Here is a 23,619-nt window from a genome sequence, read left to right as displayed (position 1 = left end):
TAATTGTGAAACATAAGATCAGTCTTCACATGTTCCTCTTTTGGTCTTATAACTTGTTGTAGGCCACATAGTTATCCACGAAGATCAAGTAGGAATATAAAACCCCATAAGTCTGCTTGAGTAGAGTTCTTCTGTGTGTAGGAAGCACAGATCTATATTAGTTTGGGGACTAACATGCTGCCTTCCTTCTCATCCTAATCACATGTCACCTTCTCTAAATTCAGCATGTGTTTTACTCTTACAAACACAGCTAATTTATTCCTTTTCCTAACTTTATTCTCACCTAGCAAAAGAATCGCAAACCAGAGCAGTTACAAAAATTGCCCTTGGTTCAGACATTAAAAGTATTAAAACCCTCAAAGAGTCACAAATTAAAACAAGCCATGAAGTAAAGAGAGAATCATCAAAGAAAACGTGAAGTTTGTCCTTCACTTCGTGCCAAAGCCCACAAGGAACGGAGAAGCCAAGGAGGCCAGCCCGCATGCGTGGTGCCACATAGATGGACGGAAGACTGAGCAGGAACCCGGGGAACCTGCCTTGCTCAACAGGCTGCCCCAGAGACGATTGTGTCTAAGGCCTGCGCCTTTTCCCTATATAATAAAAGTCATTTTGAGTTGAGGGCTCTCTGTTTGGCTCCTTAATATGTCATCAGACTTTGTGTAGTTTAAAGTTTTAAAGATGGTTCAAATCAAAGGACTACTTACTAGTAGGAAACGCTTAATTCTGCAGGAAAACCTGAGAATAGCCCTCAGCAAAAAGTGGCAAGTTAGAAAATGCATGTTCCTTCTCAATGTGACACCATCTCTTAGTCTTTTAGTGATCAGTCGATAGGACGTTAAAAAAAAAAATCCTGTAGTTTGTGGATTGCTTTTTTGAATGCATGTAAAGGCATGAGGAATTAAAGAACTAAAAGTGGAAATTTCACAGAGAACCTAAAATAAAATTTTAAAAAAATCTTTCTGCAAACATGTCATGTACTTTATCAGCTCATTGATTTGTTTGGCATGGATTTTGGGGGTGCATTTGGGAGATGTAGTTTTCTATTACCAGAATCAAGGAAAATCATAATTGTATGAATATATAAACTGAGGCAGAAAGTATATGGAATTAATCATTAAAATCTCTGTATATATTTTTCCATTTTAGCCCCAGAATCCATTTTGCACGGGAGGATTGAAGAGCAGATTGAGGTGGAGATGAAAGGTATTGTTATATTGGATGTGAAATTCAAGTAGAAATTCCGAAGGATTAATAGAATCCTTGAGTTGCCTACTTTCTCTTCGTATTATTGAGAAAAATGACATAGATGTACATATATATCTCTTAGAGTATATATTACTATGTCGCATGCCTAGTTTAGTATGCTGATGGTTACATGCATTTCTTGGTAATTTGTTTGATGGTCATTTAAAATTTTGTATTTAAAATTTATCAGTCACATTCAACTTCATGTTTGCAGCCATTTTCAAAAGTGCGTATTGGAAAAGTTGTCATCTTAATGCATGAAATCAAGAAGTAGAAGTTTGTTTTCAAAATCACAGTGAATTAAATTGAACAATAGACAAAAACCTAGCTGTCGTTCTCAGAATGCAATGTCATGAATGAATTATGATTGAAATGCTATTTTGTTTAGGGTGTGTGAAAATGTTACATTCCCATTCTGGTGTACACTTCATGCACATACATCATTTTAACATTGATACGTCTCTTACACTGGCTTGCAGATAGCTGCCTTACGTGATCCTCATTGCCTGCTTTCCTTTGCATAACATTGTGACTTTATAGCTGTATTAGTTCGAATAAACGCCTTCTCACTTTATTTTAGCTAATTATTTATGGTTATAGTTCTTAATAGATATTTTTTAAATAGTTAATTCTCAAAAATATGATAATTTAATCTGCAATCAAAAGGATCAGAAAGGGCGTTTATTCCACTCTCTGCAAGTCAGGTAAGAGTTTCCTCTTAGCCATTAAAAGAACAAAGTTTTCCTGATCTCAAAACAAACATGCACAGGAACATGTTATTTTGAAATGCATTTTTGCTTGTTCAAGAAGAAATTTCAACAGTCTGAAGAAAAGACCAGACAACGAACGATTTTCGTGTCAGAATCTTTTAAACAGAGCATGGTGTTGCGTTTATTCGAACAAATATGGTGAGTGAATTTTTTTTATGGATTTGTGAGAATCTGTAGCATGCATTTTATTCTATTTCCTATTTTGCAATTTCATTTATTTTCAACTTTTTCAAATACTACAGAAAATAGTAAAATGCTTTATAAATTACTTTTTTTTCAGAATTGTTCTCCGAGGGGGAATCTGAACATTCCGAAAGAGATACACGCGATGCCTTTTCAGATTCTGAAGACTTAGACCACAGCTCCGTGGCTGCTAAAAGATATGCAAGTCGAATATCATCTACAAGCTCCTGGCCCGAATATTTCAAGCCTTCTTTCACCCAAAAACTTACCTTCCAATATGTTTTAGAAGGGGAACCTGTTGTTTTTATGTGTAAATTAATTGCTTGTCCAACTCCAGAAATGACTTGGTTTCATAACAATCGGCCCATCCCAACGGGTCTTCGACGGGTTATAAAAACTGAGAGTGATTTACATCATCACTCTTCCAGCTTAGAGATTAAAAGCGTCCAGAGCAGAGATTCTGGAAGTTATAGATTATTAGCAATGAATAGTGAAGGGTCGGCTGAATCGACAGCATCATTGCTTGTTATGCAAAAAGGGAAAGATGAGAAATGTTTAGAATTTCTGAAAAGGGCAGAACAGACACATGGAAATACGGAGGCTTTAGCTGAAAGGAGAGAAGACAGGATAGAGGTTGGCCTGAGGTTTACTGGTTCTCCCTTTAACAAAAAACAAGACGTAGAACAAATAGGAATGATGAGGACGATACACTTTAAGACAGTAAGTCCAGGCAGGAAAATGGACTTTCCCTATGAGGAGGAATATTTAGAAAGTAAATCTGACATAAGGGAATGGCTTAGTGTAGGTGAAAGCTTCCTGGACAAGGAGACCAAAATGAAGTTGCAACGTTTGCGGGAGGCTAGAAAAATGTTAATGGAGAAGAAGAAATTATCTGTTTCAGATGTGTCCTCTGAAATAAGCACAAGAACTCTGAGAAGTGAAACTAGGGATAAAGACCTTCTGTTCTCTAGAGAGGAGCTGGAAGGCAGGTTTGTATTGGATCTAGCCAAAAATAGGGATAAAGTAGATCATTCGTGTGAGGGGATTGTCCAAAATCCACAGGTCCTTCCTGATCAAATGGATCAAAATGTAGAATCTGGAGAACCTCCCCCAAGCTTTCAAACTACTGTTGATGAAGAAATCCTCCAGACTGAAATAAGAATGAGCCAAGAGGAGTTTCTAAGAGAAAGTCTCCAAAAAGACCATTTATATGGTAGGATTCTGGTAAGCGAGGATACCCATAGAAGAGAGCTTGAAGAAATTATGACCAAAACTGAAATTGGAAGGTCCTCTAGACATATCACTGTTGTAAATAAGAACGAGGAAATGTTTGAGACTCCTGAAGAGGTGTCCCAAGTTGTACCACACTCCAGTGAAGCTTTGGGTGCAGTTATAAATATTGAAGAAAATGCAAAGCTAGATAGTGAGAATGTAAGAAATGACAATTTGAGAGAAGTACAGCACTTTACTTCCACTGAAGCTGATGAATTTGAAACCAAGCAAGAAGGAAGGAGCACAAGATTTTTGGAAAGTTCTTTCCAAAAGCATCCACAACGTTGCCCACCTTCATTTCTTCAAGAAATTGAATCTCAAGAAGTTTATGAAGGTGACAGTTGTAAATTTGTGTGTCATTTTCAAGGATATCCTCTACCCATAGTGACGTGGTATAACAATGATCTACCAATCCCACGTCACCGAGACTTTGTCACTCACACCTCAGAGAACTATTCAGTATTAACTTTTTCTTCTGTTCTTCCTCAAAATGAAGGTTCTGTTACCTGTGTGCTGTTTAACCAATACGGAACAGTAAAAACAACTGGTGTACTTAAAGTGAAGGCAAAGCAAGGACACAGGGTTGATATACGTACAGTCCCAGTGTTGTGTGAATACACTGATGAGGAAGAGGAGCTGGCATTGGTGTTTGACCAAACAAAAGGCATTCAGCCGTCTTCGAGACAAGAGGGTCGAAAACATCTCCAAACCAACTTCCCAGTTCCTCCCTCTGCAGATGCAGAATTGCTTTCCTTTCCTGTAGAAATTCAGATAACAGCAGCTACTCCAACCCCAGAACAGGATAAAGAGTCAAGAGAATTGCTTCACCCTGAGGAGCTGGAACCTACAGTAACACCCGAGGATGAAGCTCCTCCGTCACCAAAACACAAATTTATATTTTCTTCAGATATTACTAATGAGCCACCAAAAATGTTACAAGAGATGCCAAAGCATTCCAGGTGTAGAGAAGGGGATTCCATAGTATTTGAATGTGTATTGTCTGGTGAGCCTAAACCAGTCGTGACATGGTTTCAAAATGGGCTCCTATTAAAGCAGACCCAGAAGTTTCAACTTGAAGAAGTTAATTTTAGCCACAGATTATATATTAATGATATCAATTATCACGATTCTGGAGAATATAAATGTGTTGCTCAAAACAGTTCAGGAACCATTGAGAGTGTTTCAAATCTGACTGTGGAACCGGTCACTTATAGGGGGTATAGTCATTTAGAAAATACTGGTGGAATTTATACAAAATATTCCAGAGATCAACAAATTCAGGGAGAATCTGTAAGGGCCCATTTTTATGATTATCCGTCTGGTCCTTTTACTCCCCAATCCAATATAAAAGAACATTCTGTAAGGGAATATTTTCAAAGCCTTGAGACAACTGAACAGATAGATCAGAAAGATCAGGTTCATTGCACATATTCTAGAGAAAAACTACCCAGATTTATGCAAGGTGCTTCTAGAGCCATAAAAATCAACAAGCCTGTCAGAGCCAAACTCATGCAGTGTCAGGGTGAAGGGAGAGAGGGACACATAGATGAAGAATCAAAGCTGTACCAAGCCGAGGGTACTGTCTATCCATTTGCTGATGATTTCAGTGAAGTTAAAAGAATTAGGAAAGAGGTAAAAATTGATTTCAGAAAACTTGGTGATGCAGAAAGGGAAAATGTGCAAGAATACGCCCAAAGAGACTATTTACCAAATATCCAGTCTGAGAGAGCTTCTGATAGCTACAATCCAAAAGATTCATCTCTCATCATATATGAAGAACCCCTTGAAGAGAGACACTACCCAAGGAAAAATGTGAAGCATAGAATCATTGCATTTGAAAAGCTACAACATGTAGAAAAAGGAGTTCTAGAAAAAAGACTTACCAGGAAATCATTTGTCAGTCCTCCTCAGAGGAAGCTTGATGACAGAGACTTTCCTTTTAAGCAAAGAGAATCAAGATTAAGTAACCTAAATGCAAATATATATCAGGCAGAGACAATGTCTCCAGACACTGAGCCAGATTCATCTGACATTGTAATGAATTTAAAGCTGCTTTCTTCTCAAACGTATAAGGAATTTGAAGTACAAGAGGGGGAAAAACAGAAAGGAGTAGGTCTTATAGATCAATCTGTAATTTCTGGAAGGGCTGAACAGGAAGCACCCATTACATTTGACTTAAAACCATTCCACTCACAAATAGAAAATGCAGATCGAAAATTCCAAGCATTAGATGGTGGTCAACCCGAAGAAGCTGGTTTTAAAATCCAACATCATGCTTCTGAAATAGCCGATGCCGAGAGCATTATATTTGATCTAAAACAAATGTATTCTCATATAGGAGATCCAGCTAAGGAATTCCAAGGGCCAGAAACTCAGCAACAGAAAACACCTTATAAAGAAGAAATTGCTGGCACTGAAACATCACAATCTGAGACACAAAATACCTCTAAAAGTGTGCTGAGTAACATTTTTACCAGTCCAGAAATGTCTTCCAGTCATGAGTTTTCAGATAGGACTGTGAAGGAGAAGAGGCATTTTGATGAAAATATTCTTTCTTTTGAAAAACATACACAAGAACATAATTTAGAAATTTTAAATCCTGATATTTCTCTTAAATCCTTTTGCGAAGAAACCCACAGTGGATCATGGGCCCTACTTCAAACCTCATCTCCTGATGTAGGAGAAACTGATATTTCTGAGGAAAACAGTTCTCTAAAAAATGGAGGTAGAAGTTTCATTTCACATTTGAAAAAAGCAGCAAGTGAGGGAAAGCTCTTAGAGGTCTATGAAAAGGAAGAAGAACACACTTTGGAAGCAGAGTCGGCATCATTTCAGAAGCAGGATGGAAGGACACAGGGATATGTCACTGGAAGTTTGGGAGACCACAGAGGTGATGTTCACCAGGTAGCCGCATGCCACACAGAAGTGAGCCAGCGCTTTCCATTCTTAATGACTGAGGAACAGCAGGATCAAAATGAACAAATAAGGGAAAAAATTGATGCCTTTGGAAAAGAAAAATGTAACAAAGTTCAAGTTCAGAATGAAACTTCTGTCTCCACTACTGAAGGAGAAGAGATAGAAACTTGTTTTTCTGAAAATCTTCCTAAATTGGATGAGGCACGTACAACAGAAGTAATGGACTCTGAGACCTCTCTGACAAAATATTTACTTGCTGCTGGAAAGCATGAAGTTCCTCAAATGAAAGACACCAAACACAAGGCAAACCTTCTCCAGAGTGAATCAATCACATCAATGGAGGTTGAAGAAGTAACTTTCAACACTGTGTATGAATATTACAACCAACAACAGGAATCATTAGGTCGCCCATTTTCCCCTGAATCTGATATTTCAATTGATGTGGGAAGTATAAGCAGTGAAGAAATCTCAGAGTTAGATCAGTTTTATACCCCTCCATCCTCTGTTGAACATTTCGAAACTCCAAAATCTCCTGATTTCTATTTCAGTCCTTCAGATACAACTAAACAGTTCACAACAAATTCAGGAGGTGAGACTGTGGGAAGAACTACACGTTTAGAGGAAGCTGCCGAAAGGTACTCTACACCTTCGGAAGGAGAGGTAGCAGAGAGATACTCCACACCTCCAGGAGAGACACTGGAGAGATATTCCACACCCCCAGGAGAGGCTCTCGAGAGATATTCCACACCCCCAGGGGAGGCTCTAGAGAGATATTCTACACCCCCAGGAGAGGCACTGGAAAGATATTCTACACCCCCAGGGGAGATAATAGAGAGATATTCTACACCTTTAGGAGGAGAAACAGTTGAAAGATATTCTGTTCCTACTGGAGGACCAAATCCCACTGGAAACTTTAAAAGGTACCCATCAAAAATAGAAAGGGAAGACAGTACACCAAATGAACATTTCCATACACCTACAGAAGAGAGGAGTTCAGCTGATGAACTATGGCGTTCCGATTCATTTGGCACACCCAGTGAAGCCATTGAACCAAAAGACAATGAAATGCCGCCATCTTTCATTGAACCTCTGACCAAAAGAAGTGTATATGAAAACACAACATTAGGCTTCATTGTTGAAGTTGAGGGCATTCCAGTTCCTGGTGTGAAATGGTATCGAAATAAATCTCTGCTAGAGCCAGATGAAAGAATCAAAATAGAAAGGGTGGGTAATGTGTGCTCTTTGGAAATTTCTAACATTCAAAAAGGAGAGAGGGGAGAGTACATGTGCCATGCCGTGAACATCATAGGGGAAGCAAAGAGCTTTGCAAAAGTAGACATAGTGCCCCAAAAAGAAAGAGCAGTGGCCCTCCCACCTCCAGTAACACATCAGCATGTCATGGAGTTTGAACTGGAGAACACGACATCATCAAGAACTCCTTCTCCTCAAGAAATTGTCTTGGAAGTTGAATTAAGTGAAAAAGACGTTAAAGAATTTGAGAAGCAAGTGAAAATAGTCACAGTTCCTGAATTCACTCCTGATCATAAAAGCATGATTGTGAGTCTGGACGTTCTACCTTCGAATTTAGCAGATCCAAATATGGCCTCGAGGGGGGAAGAAGGCAAAGATTTAAAAATTGATTTAGAAGTATTTGAAATGCCTCCTCGCTTTATAATGCCTATTTGCGATTTTAAAATTCCAGAAAATTCAGATGCAGTGTTCAAATGTTCAGTCATAGGCATCCCTAGCCCGGAAGTTAAATGGTATAAAGAATATATGTGTATTGAACCAGATAATGTCAAATATGTGGTCAGTGAGGAGAATGGAAGTCACACCCTTATAATTCGAAACGTCGGTCCATCTGATAGTGCGACATACAGGTGCAGAGCTATGAATCGCGTAGGAGAGGCTATCTGCCGGGGATTTCTCACCATGGGAGATTCCGAAATGTTTGCTCTGCCAACAAAGAAAAGCAAAGTGACTTTAAGCAGCTTGAAGGAAGAGTTAGTCTTAAAGAGCAAATACTCAGGCAGCTTTTTTGAATTTCAGGTGGTGGATGGGCCTCCCAGGTTTATCAAAGGTATCTCTGACTGTCACGCACCTTTAGGCACAGCAGCTTATTTCCAGTGTTTAGTCCGTGGCTCTCCACGACCCACGGTTTACTGGTACAAAGATGAGAGATTGGTGCAAGGTGCACGATTCAGTGCTGAGGAAAGTGGCATAGGATTCCACAACCTGTTCATAACGAACTTAGGAAAAGATGATGAAGGCGAGTACAGGTGTGTGGCTATGAACGAGTCAGGAATGGCAGAGACCTGTGCAGCCCTGACCCTAACTTAGTATCTTGTGCAAAGTTTCAGTGCCTCCGTAATGATCAAATTGATTGAGTGCTGCCATATTTTCCAAATTATATAGATCCAATAAATTTCCAAATAGGTCTACTTGATCTGAATTTAACACTTTGAAAGCCCCTGGGAAAACAGTCTCTCTCTGTAGAAATCTCATGTTTGTAGGATATGTAAATATTCTGTGATCTCAACTATGGAACCATCACTGTGTCAACTCTGCTGTGAATCATCAAGCATGATTAAATATCTCCGTGGCTACCTAACTGTCTGTACCGCTGCTTTACCCTCGTTCCTCCTCCACAAAAGAGTGTCGGTAGAATGCATTCTCTTTTACCAGATAAACTATTTACGTAAAGTAAAACATAAGATGGAAGACCGGGTCAGAAGACCTCGCAGACAGGTTGTTAAGGTAAATCTCCTCTCTGCTCTGAGTATTAAGTCATTTTTGAAATTGTAACCCTTTTGTATCCAAATCCAGGCTTACTGACTTGGACTTAGAATAGATAGAACAAATAACAAAAGCCAGCCTCACCCAATTGATAACTAGTTCTCTAATTTGTTTTACATTGCAACCTTAATATATTTGTTTGGCTCTTTTAAAAACATTTTCATTATTAATATCCCTCTCCTTTGTAAATGTTTTGACTGTTGCTGCTTTTGAAGGGACCAACAGTGCTTTCTTTTTGGATGGAGTTCATCTAGACATTTGTACATTTGCAAAATATGCAAAGAAAGATCTTTCCACTTTTGGGAATACCTCTTTTTCTCAATTTTTAAAATATCATCAACTGTTAAATGCAACAGTCACTTGATATTGACCTGGGGGAGAGGGGAAACTACTATATTACACTTATGTAGAGTTTTTTAACTGTAGTCCAATTTCAGAATCTTTAACGTTAGAAAATAGAAGGTGGGGCATTTTTATATCCAGCAATACAATAATCTGTATCTCGGACTATATGCAAATAACAAGATAATAAGCTTTCCTGTCATTTTTAAACTAGCTAGAAATTTTTAAAACTAACTAGAAATTTAAAAGCATTCAAATTTAAGATATATGTGTCTCTAAGGTGACTTTGTTTTTCAAAATTATAAAAAAATTCACAAAATTCTTGACAGTGTATCTGTGTATCACTGTGAACCTAAATCTTCTCACATAAGATGTAATAAATAAAAGACAATTTAGTTTTCTTACCTAAAAATGAGGAGTTAGACCAAAACACCTCAGAAATAATTGTTCAACTTTGCGATTCTGTGTCATCCTAATAGTAATGTTTCTTAATATAATTTAGGATTAACTTTAGTTTTACAACAAATGATGAGAAAATAATAGAATGTAGTAATGAAGTTACGAATCTTTCCTCCCTCCAACTCTGAATTACTCTCTGTTACCTAACAGCTGGATTTGTCCTCTGCATCAAACTTTTATGTACCATGATCATATTAGAGATATTGCCTTTAATTATAATAACTTAAGCAATTTAAATTTAATTTTCAAAATAATTCATATATTCAATTATGTTTGTTTCTTTCATCTAACCATTTTTTATTCCCACAGTAGGAGTCCCTTAAAGGCTTCCCAAATTCAAGGAGCAGTTGAGAATGTGCAGAATATAGAGCAGTCAGGCTTACACCCCCTCCTCACCCTGCCCCCCTAAAATATCTGTTTTCCTGTCTTGAGTCACTATAACTCATCCAGATAGATATACTATTGTGGAACAATCATTTCTGTTTCAACCAGTGAGTACATAGTGTCTGTGATAATAAGTATAGATATAATATATTGCATCATAAATCCCTGAAATAAAATTAGTTCTATAGTTTAGGGACTTTGGGATTTATTCTACTCTTAGTTACAAAATGGACGTTTCAACAAATTAGAAATTCAGGTCATGACAAACAAGACAATGGCTGGCATAGGAAGGATGGAAGGAGGCAAGGGAGGAAGGAAAAAGGGAAAAACCTTGTAATGTCTTATTGAATTTAGAGGAAGGAAGAGTTTGATTTTGCTCATTAGAATTCTTATAGGCTCAAATGCAATGAATTGAGGATATTCAGAATAACAAATGACTGAAGGAAGAAAAATAAGCCTTGCCTTACTTACTTGGCTTACTTATTGTTGTAGATAATTAAATGAAATTTTTTTTCTGATTCAATGGCACATAACTTAAAAGCCGGGAATATTAATTTCTCTGATGCTGGATAGAGAATTCATTGTATTATACATAGTAAAGTTTAGACATTAGCTCCAGCTACTACATGTACTTTTAACTATACCTTTGATGTTTCAGCACATTTGAATTTTATTTACTGTTTTTTTTATGGTCAATACACCATGTTAAAAGTAAGAGAATACAACTGAAAATATTTCAAATATTAGTGAGTTGGGATGATTTAAATATTCACATTCATTCCCTTTACAGATATTTCAGGAGTTCAAATGAAGGGACATGAGTAATAAATGTAAAGTTAAGTGGTCACCATTAGTATGTGAAATTAATCAATGGTTATGCAGTTTACTAATTTGAAATAATAAGTAACTGAATATGTATTCTACATGCCATTGGTAAATTTTGCCAGTGCATTTAGAGCCATTAGACACTAGAGTTGTGCCTTCTGATGCTTCTATGCCAGCACAGAGAGAAATTAAGGCATGACTACTCCATGTGATACAAGGGGAGTGAATTAATACAATAATAAATTCTGCTTTTGGGAAAGGTAATAAAACTATTTTAACAGAGCTGTTCTACATTCCTACCAGATTTAGTGAAAAGCCTAATTCCTTCTTATCAAATTATGCCTGTCATCCGTGATACTGTTTAAAGAATATCTGTTATTCACTCTTGTTTTTCTGTTCAATAATGCTGTATAGGTAATTCTCACACAATAAAGTACAATCCCATTTTTAGTGTTGGAGTTATTTTCTTTCATTCCTAATTCTCCCATTTTATTGACTTAACAAAAAGCCTTATTATAAAAGCTCTGTTGAAATACTATGGCAATTTACAGGGACAAAGAAGGCAAGAATTTCTCTTAAGTGAAACTGATGATTCTCTTACAAATACAAATTAAGTATTTCCTATAGCCTCTTTTTTTTTTTAATAATAGCTTTAGTTTATAAGCAGTAACAGAAACATCAGTGTTTTATTTTGGAAATAATCAGTCTTCAGTTTGACAATGGCTATCATTCTTAACTCAAGAAAATTCTAAACATAAATAATAATTCTGGCTCTTTTTGAATTTGATTTAAATAATTCTGGATTCTTTTATTTTAAATATATAGGCAGCAGTTTTTCAAACTTTAGAATTGGGGTTATACCACAGAGAAAAATTCATAAAATAGCTTTAAAATTTATAAACTAATACAAATGAAGTGAATTGAAAGTTGCATGAGTATAGTATTTATAGTTATATAATATAAAATGAGCTAAGATTAAAAATTTAGTAATGTGCTTTTTTAAAAATCTTGAGATAATCTAATGATTCCGGGAATAAAGCAGAAGAAAGCCATCAGCTGGTGCATAATTTTTTGACTTCTATTTTTTGTTGTTGTTAAATAAAATTGATAGTAAAATAATAATCACTTTTCCCCGTACAGAGTTTTCTAGTTCTCTTCTGTCTGCTGAGGAAGAAGAATTCCAAACTTATAGCTCTGGCCTTCAGTTATCTAACAGAAATGAAACACTTGAACTTTTGTCTGAACCTCCAATTCATTCAACTACATTTGATTCCAAAAAGGAAGGCCGTGTTCCAGTTTTCACCAAGGAAGTGTCAAATGCTGAAATAAGTATAGGGGATGTAGCTAAACTGTCTGTTACTGTCACTGGCATTCCCAAGCCTAAAATTCAGTGGTTCTTTAATGGAGTCATGTTAACCCCTTCTGCTGACTACAAATTGGTTTTTGACGGCAATGATCATAGTCTGATCATTCTGTTCACCAAATTTGAGGATGAGGGAGAGTATACATGTGTTGCCAGTAATGAATATGGACGGACAGTATGCAATGCCTATCTAAAAATCAGTTCCAAAGGAGAGGGACACAAAGAGACAGAACCAGAACCAGTGGAGAAATTTCTGGAGAAGTCTGAAGGGCCTTGTCCTCCTTACTTCCTTAAGGAGTTGAAACCAATTCAGTGTGCTCAGGGTCTCCCTGCTGTCTTTGAGTACAGGGTTCTTGGAGAGCCTGCACCCACTGTTTTGTGGTTCAAAGAAAACCAGCTGCTTTGCACCAATGTTTATTATACCATCATTCATAACCCGGATGGTTCTGGGACATTCATTGTCAATGACCCTCAGAGGGAAGACAGTGGCCTCTACGTCTGTAAAGCAGAGAATACATGGGGTGAGTCCACCTGTGCAGCAGAGTTGCTTGTAGTTCTGGAAGACAGGGACATGACCGATGCTCCCTTCAAAGCAGAGCCCACACCAGAGGCAGCTGGAGGTTTTCCATTAAAGGGTCTTGCAGTTGACACATTTGACTCAGAGAAGGAAATTGCAGCTTTTATAAACAACACCGTTTTGAAAGCTGCTTCCGTGGCAGAAGAAAACCAGCAGCTTGCTTATGAGCATACAGTTAAAGCTAGTGAACTAAGTAGTCAAGTTACGTTAGTGGCCGAGCCCTTGCAATCAGTAGTCATGTTGGAGCAGAATGTGCCTGATCCAGAAAGCACCAGGGCACTTCTTTCCATCAGCAGCACCGTTTGTACTCAGTCTATCAAGGAACTGTCTCCCAGTTTACAGCTGGAGATGGTCCAGTCCCAGAAAACTCTCAGCAAAGATGTCCTAATGCTTCAAGAGCCTGAACCACAGGTGGTCCTATCAGATGCTGAAAAAATCTTCCCAAGTGCTGTGTCTGTAGAAGAAATCAGTTCATTAACAGTGGAGCCTCTGAAAACTTTACTAACTGGACCCGAAGATAGTTATCCACAGTCTTCGATAGAAGACACTCCAGCCCATTCATATCCAACCTCTATGGCTGAGGAAGAGCTTTTACCAGAAGAAAAGACAGTGTCTTCAATGGACAAAGAGCAAAGACTGACACTTCCCAAGCAAGACACACCACGTGCTCTCACACTGAGTCAGAGCTTAGCTGAGGGAAGCATGGAAAGTCTTAAGGGTCCTGAGGTCATCACCTCTGAGGTCAACCGGGAGCCCCAGGTCCCTTCAGAACACACATGCAGAGAAGATGAAATTCTGATGGAAAGTGCAGATCAACTGGAAAGCACAGGGCAAGAACATGCAGCCAGGACTGAGGAAGGCAAGTCCTTAAGATTTCCACTACTGTGTGAGGAAAAGCAGGTACTTCTCAAGGAAGAGCATTCTGATGACTTGGTCATGCCCCTGAACAAAACCAGTGAGTGTAAGAAAGAGCCCTTGATGGTCAATGGAGTGCAAAAGGTGCAGGCAAGCGACACTCTTTCTAAGGAGAGTTTGCTTCCTGGAATTCCAGAAGAACAACGATTAAACCTCAAAACTCAGATCCTCAGGGCTTTGCAAGCAGCAGTGGCCAGTGAGCAACCAAGTCTGTTCTCTGAATGGCTAAGGAACATTGAAAAGGTGGAGGTGAAGGCCATAAACTTCACCCAAGAGCCCAAGCGCATTCTGTGTACCTACCTTATTACCTCAGTGAAGACTCTAACGGAAGAATTAACCATTACTATTGAAGGCATTGATCCTCAAATGGCTAACTTGAAAACCGAGCTTAAGGATGCCTTGTGCTCTATTGTGTGTGAGGAAATAAACATCTTGACAGCCGAGGGTCCCAGAATCCTGAAGGGAGCCAAAACAGGCTCGCAGGAAGAGATGGGTCCTTTTCCAGATTCCCAGAAGGTTGACGCAGTCTGGGAACCAGAAGTCAAATCTAAACATCTTGTCTCTGCAGAAGAGGTCAGCTATTTTCATGTGGAAAGTCAGGTCAAAGTTGCGGATACCGCACCTGTCCCTGATGATGTTGTTCCAGCTCCTAGCCCTGATGAAAAACAGGATGAGACCCCAAAGCCATCAGAGGAAAGAAAGAAGTCTCCTGGAAGTGGTACCAGGGAGGCTGGCCTAGGAGAGCTACAGGAAGCTGAGGGCAGCATAGTTGAAGGGAACGGTCCTGTCATTCACACGCACTTGGTGGACACTACTGTGGAGGAAGGTGACACTGTAAAACTCACGTCATCCATAACAAAGGCCAAAGAGGTGAATTGGTATTTTGAGGGCACACTGGTGCATTCAGATGAAAAGCTCAAGTGTTTACAAGATCAAAATACATATACGTTAATAATCGACAAAGTAAATACAGAAGAACACCAAGGAGCATATACCTGTGAGGCCTTGAACGACAAGGGAAACGCAGCAACTTCAGCCAAACTCACTGTAGTCAAAAGAGGTTGGATTTTAAGGATGAGGGGGCTCGAGCTCTAATGTTCACTGGATCGTAATGATTTAGTTTCCATCACTGAGTTTTCACTTACCTGCCTCTGCCAGAATGTGATTTGTGTAGAGTAAGAACGAAACCACAGACATAATCATGGTTATTAATTATTTTCCTTTTTCCGTACTGCCTTGCAAGGTCATACATTATCCTATCTACATTCCTATTTATTTTTAAAATTAGATATTATGTTCCTATGTTCCATAATACCAGTATTTTTTTAGTTATATTTAGTTGAAAGTACTTTAATATAACATATAATAAAAGCTGTCAGTGAACGCCTTGCTGCCTGAAATTACCAGTCTCATCCCTGAATTCAGAATAACCATGATTAATTGTCCATTGGTGTTTCTTATTTGTATTTCTTTTTGGATATTGTTTCACTTCATCACTGTATGTAGTATATCACTTTTTAAAAATACTGTTCACAGTGTCCTTAGCATGGTATATTTAAAGAATATATCATGTTGTTATGCATGTAAGCCCATAGCATCACAATTTAATCATGTTTTTCACAATCCACTGCAAAGGAACGATTGAATGTGTTAAAAGCTACTTATTGTCTTCTTTTACCTTCAATGATTGTTCTCATTTTCCAGTCACTTGTCCTCAACCCCTGCAATCCATCTCACCCGTTTCAACTGTTTTACTTCATTAACAGCAACAAAAGCGAGAAGAGAAAGAAAAATGTGGTCTGCCTGATAAGGAGGCATGCTAACAGCCTCTGCTTCCCTTTGCAGCTGCCCCAGTGATCAAAAGGAGAATCGAGCCCCTGGAAGTAGCTCTGGGCCACCTAGCCAAATTCACCTGCGAGGTCCAAAGTGCCCCCAATGTCCGGTTCCAGTGGTTTAAAGCTGGCCGAGAAATTTATGAAAGTGACAAGTGTTCTATTCGCTCCTCGAAGTACGTCTCCAGCCTGGAAATCCTGCGAACCCAGGTGGTGGACTGCGGCGAGTACACCTGCAAAGCTTCCAACGAGTATGGCAGTGTCAGCTGTACAGCTACCCTAACTGTGACAGGTAAATGGCCTAGACTGAGCTGGTTGCCCTGCTTCACACTGTAACCTGTTTTACTTTTTCTGCAGCGCAGGATGGACTTGTGCTGCCAACTGGAAAGACCAACAACCATGCTGTGACACAGGGGCTAGGTCGCACAGCATCCATGGGGGATGAGATCTCATTCGTTACTGTCTTCTTTCTAAGAGCAGCTAAGGGAAAAATAAAAATAATTTATTATTTTGGGAACAGTGTCAAGAAATCCAATGAGCAGTGGCACCTGAAGGTTTGGTTTGGAGGTTTTTTGTTTTGTTTTTTCGGTTTGTTTTGTTTTCTTTCTCTCTCTCTAAAATGACTAGCATGGTGGAAATATCTTGGCTAATTCCTTCTGGCCTGGCTTGGCACTTAATGTGACACATTTCAGGATGGTGTGTTGCTACTAAAATATAAATAATGTCCTATTGTATTTAATAATTTGGAACCAGTTACCCAGTTAAGAACAGAATTACAAACTGGGGGGAAAAAAAAGCCAGCACATAAGATTGAAGTTAAATCCTAAAATAAGACAGGGAGCTCTTCAGGACTATAAACTAGGATTTTTACCCTAGGTTTTATTACTAATTTAAAAATAAGAGCAACTACATAAATATTCTGTTCTCAATTTCCTCATTGACAAACAAGATGACTTTTGAGTAGCTCACACTCATTGAGTATTTGGTTTCCCTCATTTGGAAAAAAAAATCAGTAGCGCTTTCCTTTTCTTTGTCTGTCTGTCTCTGTCTGTTTCTCTTTTGCTTTCTTCTTCCAAGGGTAAGTGTGAATGTAAAGTCTGGGGTAACAATTCTCTGTGCTATTGAGAGAAGATATGCACTAAATATCTGGGTGGAACAGCCCCTTGGTCTTTTCCAATAGAAGCCTGCAAGGGAAAGGCAAACAAAGGCCATCTTTTTAGCTTGGAAAAGTCAGGGTTCCCTCTAGCTTCCTTTTCCTTGCAGGTCTTTCATGTATCAAAAAATCTGAAACCCAGGCCCATGATAACCCATCCAATGGTTCACTCTGTAATTGGAGTGTCCATACAACCAGCTGCCTCGCAGTATTCTTAATGATGCCTTTGGAAACCTCTTCACCCAAATTAGTCCAGCTGAATAAGGGCACTAATACCTGAGCTTTCAAATAATAAGAGGGAAAGGAGGAAGAGGAGGAGATTTTTTTTTTTTTAATTGGAAAGAGGTTCCTAAAGACTTCCTTCAAAATGCAGAATGGAAATAGAAAATTACTTCTATAAATTTTTTTACAATTTCAAAATGATGTAGGGAATGTTTCAGAGTTGGGCCATTGAAGGATTTGCTAATGGTTGACATGAACTTTAGGGAGACTTCACCAAAGTACTCTGTCTTCTTATCACTTAATGTCCCTACTCTTCAGGAAAGTTGAATGCATTTTCTTTATCTTCCCTACACAGTCTTCTAATTCACAGAATTAAAGGAGCAGCTGAATTGCTTATCAAATGATTCAGATAATGAATCAGTTACTAAAGTGGACAAATCATTAACAATAATAAGTTAATGTTACTAGACAAAGCAACATTTGTTCTTTCCTTTATGGGAGACATTGAAAGTGGTATCTCGCTCCTCTATAAAGAACCCTCTCATCCCTTTCCTTTGGCCAATCTTTTCATCTGATGAATTTATTATCCTATTTTAAATAATGTCTCGTGTCTATCTAAATATGTAGCTCATCTTTTCTCTTTCTTATAATAAATAATTACAGGAAGAGCTTCTGTGGGGACAAAAATATAATGTTGAAAAAACTTTCTTTTGCAGAGGCATATCCACCAAGCTTTTACTCCAGACCTAAGTCTGTTACAACTTTTGTGGGTAAGACAGCCAAGTTCCTCTGCACGGTATTAGGGACTCCCGTGATTGAAACCATTTGGCAGAAAGACGGTGCTGCATTATCACCTTCCCCTAACTGCAAGATTTCAGAGGCAGAAAATAAACACAGTTTAGAACTCTCAAATCTTACAATTCAAGATCGAGGTGTTTATTCTTGCAAGGCTTCCAACAAGTTTGGAGCTGACATCTGCCAAGCTGAGTTAATCATCATCGACAAGCCGCATTTCATTAAAGAATTAGAACCCGTGCAATCCGCCATCAATAAGAAGATCCATCTTGAGTGCCAAGTAGATGAAGACAGAAAAGTGACCGTAACATGGAATAAAGATGGGCAAAAACTACCCCCTGGGAAAGATTATAAGATCTATTTTGAAGATAAGATAGCATCCCTTGAGATCCCTCTGGCCAAACTAAAAGATTCAGGAACCTACGTTTGTACTGCTTCCAATGAGGCTGGGAGCAGCTCCTCTTCAGCAACAGTTACTATCAGAGGTAAGAAATGTGTGAATGAATGTTATTTTTCATTTTAAGGATGCCACTGGAGGAAAAACTATTGACAAACAAGGCAGTCCGTACATTTTATTATTAAAGTAATTTCATGCAAGCAAACCTTTGGTTTGGGGAAATCTTGGCATTGTCTGATTTTATATTTTCAATCTTCTTCAGAAGCTACTCTGTTCTTTCAAAACTGTGCCATTAACAAAATGTGCTTAAAATGTCTTCTAAGAACTTCAAGTGTCTAGGCAACCCTTAACTCTCTTCTCTTATGCAGTTGTTTTTTGTGTAAGACAGAGAGTTTGTTTTTCACATAAAACAAGAGTTGGCTTACTTTTATGTTTGTTTGTTTGTTTGTTTGTTTGTTTGTTTTAATTGAGAGCCCAGGATAGGTTTTAAAATCATGGAACCCTGGAGAACTATTGAGGGCACCCCAACCCTTTCAGAAATTTCATCGAGATACTTGATGTGTGTTGTGTCTTCTTGTGGTATACGTCTCCTTTTCTTTTGTGGAGTTGACGCTTCACATCTCTTTCCTTTCTCTTTTTTGTTAACTTCCCGTAGAGCCACCATCCTTCGTGAAGAAGGTGGATCCCTCTTATTTAATGCTGCCAGGTGAATCAGCACGCCTCCACTGTAAGCTGAAAGGCTCCCCTGTGATCCAGGTCACTTGGTTTAAAAATAACAAAGAAGTTAGTGAGAGTAACACTCTTCGAATGTCTTTTGTCAATTCTGAGGCTGTGCTTGATCTGACGGACGTCAAAGTCGAAGATAGTGGTACTTACTCATGTGAGGCGGTGAATGACGTTGGCAGTGACTCTTGCAGTGCTGAAGTAGTTATCAAAGGTTGGTTGACTTGGAGTCCGTGGGTTTTCTGAGAAAAAGATTTTCTTTGTATTTTCTCAGGACACCTCACTTACACAATGCTTTCGTGCCTTTGTAGAGCCTCCATCTTTCATCAAAACTCTTGAGCCTGCAGATATAGTGAGAGGAACAAATGCCCTTCTTCAGTGTGAAATCTCAGGCACAGGACCATTTGAAATTAGCTGGTTCAAAGACAAGAAGCAAATTCGAAGCAGTAAAAAGTACAGGTTGTTGTCTCAGAAGTCTCTGGTGTCTCTGGAGATCTTTTCTTTCAATAGTGCGGACGTTGGTGAATACGAATGTGTTGTTGCTAATGAAGTTGGGAAATGTGGCTGCAGAGCAACTCACTTCTTAAAAGGTCAGTTCTTGAACAAAATGGTGCCTCACTAACCTATTGTCGAAATCACTTTCTTAACCCACTGAAGGAAAACCAGCGCTTTTTCTTCTTCTCCTATTCCGTGAGAGTATGTTTCACTTTTGCTTTAACCTGGGATCTTGGGGACAAAGTCAGCGACCTTCATCCAGCCTTTATTCTGAGATGACTGTAAATATTTAATCTCGGGTAACAAAAGTGGGTTTCATAATCATCTTTTATGACCACGTTGTCTGCTGATAACCACAGCTGTGCTTCTTTCTCTCAGAAGGAGGTGTAGCTGTTCTTAAATTTTAATTTATTCTTCTTATGAACCGACACTATGGAAGGGCGGTATTGGATGGGAGAAATGTAACCTAGATGAAATAAAGGTAAATGGTGTCGAAAGTGTTTGGGAGTTGACAAGCTTTGTTCTCTTTCTTTAACTAGAGCCGCCAACCTTTGTAAAGAAAGTAGATGATTTTACCGCACTAGCAGGTCAGACCGTTACCTTACAAGCTGCCGTGAGAGGGTCAGAACCCATCTCGGTCACTTGGTTTAAAGGACAAGAGATCATTAAAGAAGACGGAAAGATCAAAATGAGCTTTTCTAACGGTGTTGCGGTCTTGATCATCCCTGATGTTCAGATTAGTTTTGGTGACAAGTACACATGCCTGGCTGAAAATGAAGCTGGGAGCCAAACATCTATTGGGGAATTAACAGTCAAAGGTGCGTGCAGGAACATTTGTAACTTAGAATCACTGTTTCCATTTGAAGTGGAATCCTATTGCACACTTGGTCATGCTAACTATTTAATACCATTGTAGAACCTGCCAAAATTGTTGAGAGAGCAGAGCTGGTCCAGGTGACAGCCGGAGACCCAGCCACGCTGGAGTACACAGTCACAGGCACCCCAGAACTCAAGCCCAAATGGTACAAAGATGGAAGACCTTTGGTTGCTAGCAAAAAGTACCGAATAAGTTTTAAAAACAATGTTGCCCAACTCAAATTTTATTCAGCTGAACTGCACGACAGCGGCCAGTACACATTTGAGATTTCCAATGAGGTGGGCAGCAGCTCCTGCGAAACAACGTTCACTGTGTTAGGTTAGTACCTTCGGAAACCGATGCTTACACACTCCTCTGTAACCCAGCCGGTACGCACACATCAAATCACTGAGCGCTTTCCCATGCTTACCTTTCTTTTCTTCTTGTGCCACAAACAGATCGAGACATCGCTCCGTTTTTTACCAAACCCCTGCGCAATGTAGGCAGTGTGGTCAACAGTACCTGCAGGCTGGATTGCAGAATCGCTGGCTCCCTCCCCATGAGGGTGTCCTGGTTCAAGGACGGTAGAGAAATAGCTTCTTCTGACAAATACAGAATAGCCTTTGTGGAAGGCACGGCCTCCTTGGAGATAAGCAGAGTAGACATGAATGACGCAGGCAATTTTACTTGTCGTGCCACAAATTCCGTGGGAAGCAAAGACAGCAGCGGAGCCCTGATTGTGCAAGGTTGGCTGGAGACTTTGCATTTCATTCTGATATAGATGATGTTCAAATTAAGACTTCTTCCCTTAGATCGCGCCTCTTAACTCTTAGAAATTCTCTCTTATACCCCCTCTTTAGAGCCACCCAGTTTTGTATCTAAGCCTGCATCAAAGGACGTTCTGCCCGGCTCAGCAGTCTGCCTGAAGAGCACCTTCCAGGGGTCCACCCCTTTCACAGTCAGATGGTTTAAGGGTGGCAAAGAGCTCGTCTCTGGTGGAAGCTGCTATATCACCAAAGAAGCTTTAGAAAGTTCCCTGGAACTCTATGCAGTAAAAACCTCTGACTCGGGCACATACACCTGTCAAGTCAGCAATGTCGCCGGAAGCGTGGAGTGCAGTGCAAACTTATTTGTAAAAGGTTTGCCTGGTTTTCTTGACATCTTTGTGCTACCCTCTTTATGCGTTCTTTCTTCTTCCTCATGTTTCTTAACAACTTCCTTCCTTCCGCAGAACGCGCCAGGTTTGTTGAAAGGTTAGAGCCGTCACAGCTGTTAAAGAAGGGAGACACCACCCAGCTGGCCTGCAAAGTAACTGGCACCCCTCCAATTAAAATAACATGGTTTGCAAATGATAGAGAAATTAAGGAGAGCAGCAAACACAAAATGTCTTTTGTGGAGTCCACTGCAGTTCTAAGACTTACAGATGTTGCCATTGAAGACAGTGGCGAGTACATGTGTGAGGCCCAAAATGAAGCTGGCAGTGACCACTGCAGTAGCATTTTAATAGTCAAAGGTTTGTGTTCACATTGGTCCTTGTGTTACCGCGGTGGTGGCCCCCAGCCCAGATTCCCCCCGCATTAACGCCAAGTAATTCCTTTCCCGCTATAGAGTCACCTTACTTTACCAAAGAGTTTAAGCCCATTGAAGTGTTGAAGGAATACGATGTCATGTTGCTGGCTGAGGTGGCAGGCACACCTCCCTTTGAGATCACGTGGTTCAAGGACAACACAACGCTGAGAAGTGGCAGGAAGTATAAAACCTTCATTCAGGACCAGCTGGTGAGCCTGCAGGTCCTCAAGTTTGTCGCCGCGGATGCTGGGGAATACCAGTGCCGGGTGACCAACGAGGTGGGGAGCAGCACCTGCACTGCCCGGGTGACTCTCAGAGGTTAGTGTCACTTCCAGCTGTGCACTGGCTCTCCCGTAGAATGAACTCTTTGTGCCGCCAAAACTCCACTTTTGCTCTAAGCTGACACTGATTGAGAATTATTCTCCTATTAGAACCCCCAACCTTCGTCAAGAAAATTGAGAGCACCAGCTCCCTTCGGGGAGGCACTGCTGCCTTCCAGGCCACCCTGAAGGGCTCCGTTCCAATCACCGTGACTTGGCTAAAGGACAATGATGAGATCACCGAGGACGATAATATAAGAATGACCTTCGAGAACAATGTGGCTAGTCTGTACCTCAGTGGCATCGAAGTCAAGCACGATGGGAAATATGTCTGTCAGGCCAAAAATGATGCAGGAATACAAAGATGTTCTGCATTGCTCTCAGTCAAAGGTCAGTGCAGAAGGTTCGCCACGGGTTTTAGGAAATAAGGCCGATGTGAGCCTTTCAGTGGAGCCACTCACAATCCACACCTGTCCCTTTGTTTTCTACAGAACCTGCAACGATCACCGAGGAGGCTGTGTCTATAGATGTCACCCAAGGGGACCCAGCCACTTTGCAGGTTAAATTTTCAGGGACTAAGGAGCTTACAGCCAGATGGTTTAAAGATGGCCAAGAACTGAGCCTGGGCCAAAAATACAAAATCAGTGTCACTGACACAGTCTCTATACTGAAGATTATTTCTACAGAAAAGAGAGATAGTGGAGAATATACTTTTGAGGTCCAGAATGATGTTGGGAGAAGTAGCTGCAAGGCTAGCATTAATGTATTAGGTTAGTATCGAAACTGAACATGTTCTTGCTCCTCATCTCCTACAGTTTTACAGAAAACACAAATTGCTGCCTTGACCTAACTTTTCTTTCCTTCGGTTTCTTGCTTTTTCATTGCATAGATCTTATCATACCTCCCTCATTCACCAAAAAACTGAAGAAGATGAATAGCATTAAAGGGTCTTTTATTGACTTAGAATGTATAGTGGCTGGCTCACATCCCATCAGCATCCAGTGGTTCAAAGATGACCAAGAAATAACAGCTAGTGAGAAATACAAATTCTCTTTTCATGACAACACTGCCTTCTTGGAAATCAGTCAGCTGGAAGGTACAGACAGTGGGACGTACACTTGTTCGGCCACCAACAAGGCAGGTCACAACCAGTGCAGTGGCCATCTCACCGTCAAAGGTTGGCATTTCTTATCTCCCTTTATCAAGGACG

The 23,619-nt window shown here is 39.8% G+C and overlaps 1 protein-coding gene across 6 annotated transcripts in view; it reads left to right on the top strand.

Annotated features, from left to right (window-relative positions):
- The window catches only part of TTN (titin), a 274,456-nt gene that overhangs the window by 50,995 nt on the left and 199,842 nt on the right, over positions 1–23,619 (top strand). For 3 of the 6 annotated variants that reach the window (XM_044242432.1, XM_044242430.1, XM_044242431.1), the window contains 3 exons: positions 1,147–1,203; positions 12,333–15,107; positions 15,893–16,171. In XM_044242432.1, coding sequence (XP_044098367.1) covers positions 1,147–1,203; positions 12,333–15,107; positions 15,893–16,171 — 3,111 coding nt within the window. Of the gene's footprint in view, positions 1–1,146; positions 1,204–2,295; positions 8,764–12,332; positions 15,108–15,892; positions 16,172–17,970; positions 18,535–19,101; positions 19,384–19,480; positions 19,760–20,203; positions 20,483–20,580; positions 20,860–20,978; positions 21,267–21,380; positions 21,660–21,751; positions 22,034–22,128; positions 22,408–22,520; positions 22,800–22,900; positions 23,180–23,298; positions 23,587–23,619 lie in introns of those variants that run through there. The other 3 variants (XM_044242428.1, XM_044242429.1, XM_044242433.1) reach the window with 3 other exon arrangements.

The sequence above is a fragment of the Neovison vison genome, chromosome 3 (assembly GCF_020171115.1).
Source record: "Neovison vison isolate M4711 chromosome 3, ASM_NN_V1, whole genome shotgun sequence".
Lineage (NCBI taxonomy): Eukaryota > Metazoa > Chordata > Mammalia > Carnivora > Mustelidae > Neogale > Neogale vison.
This window is presented reverse-complemented; position numbering and strand designations above follow the sequence as displayed.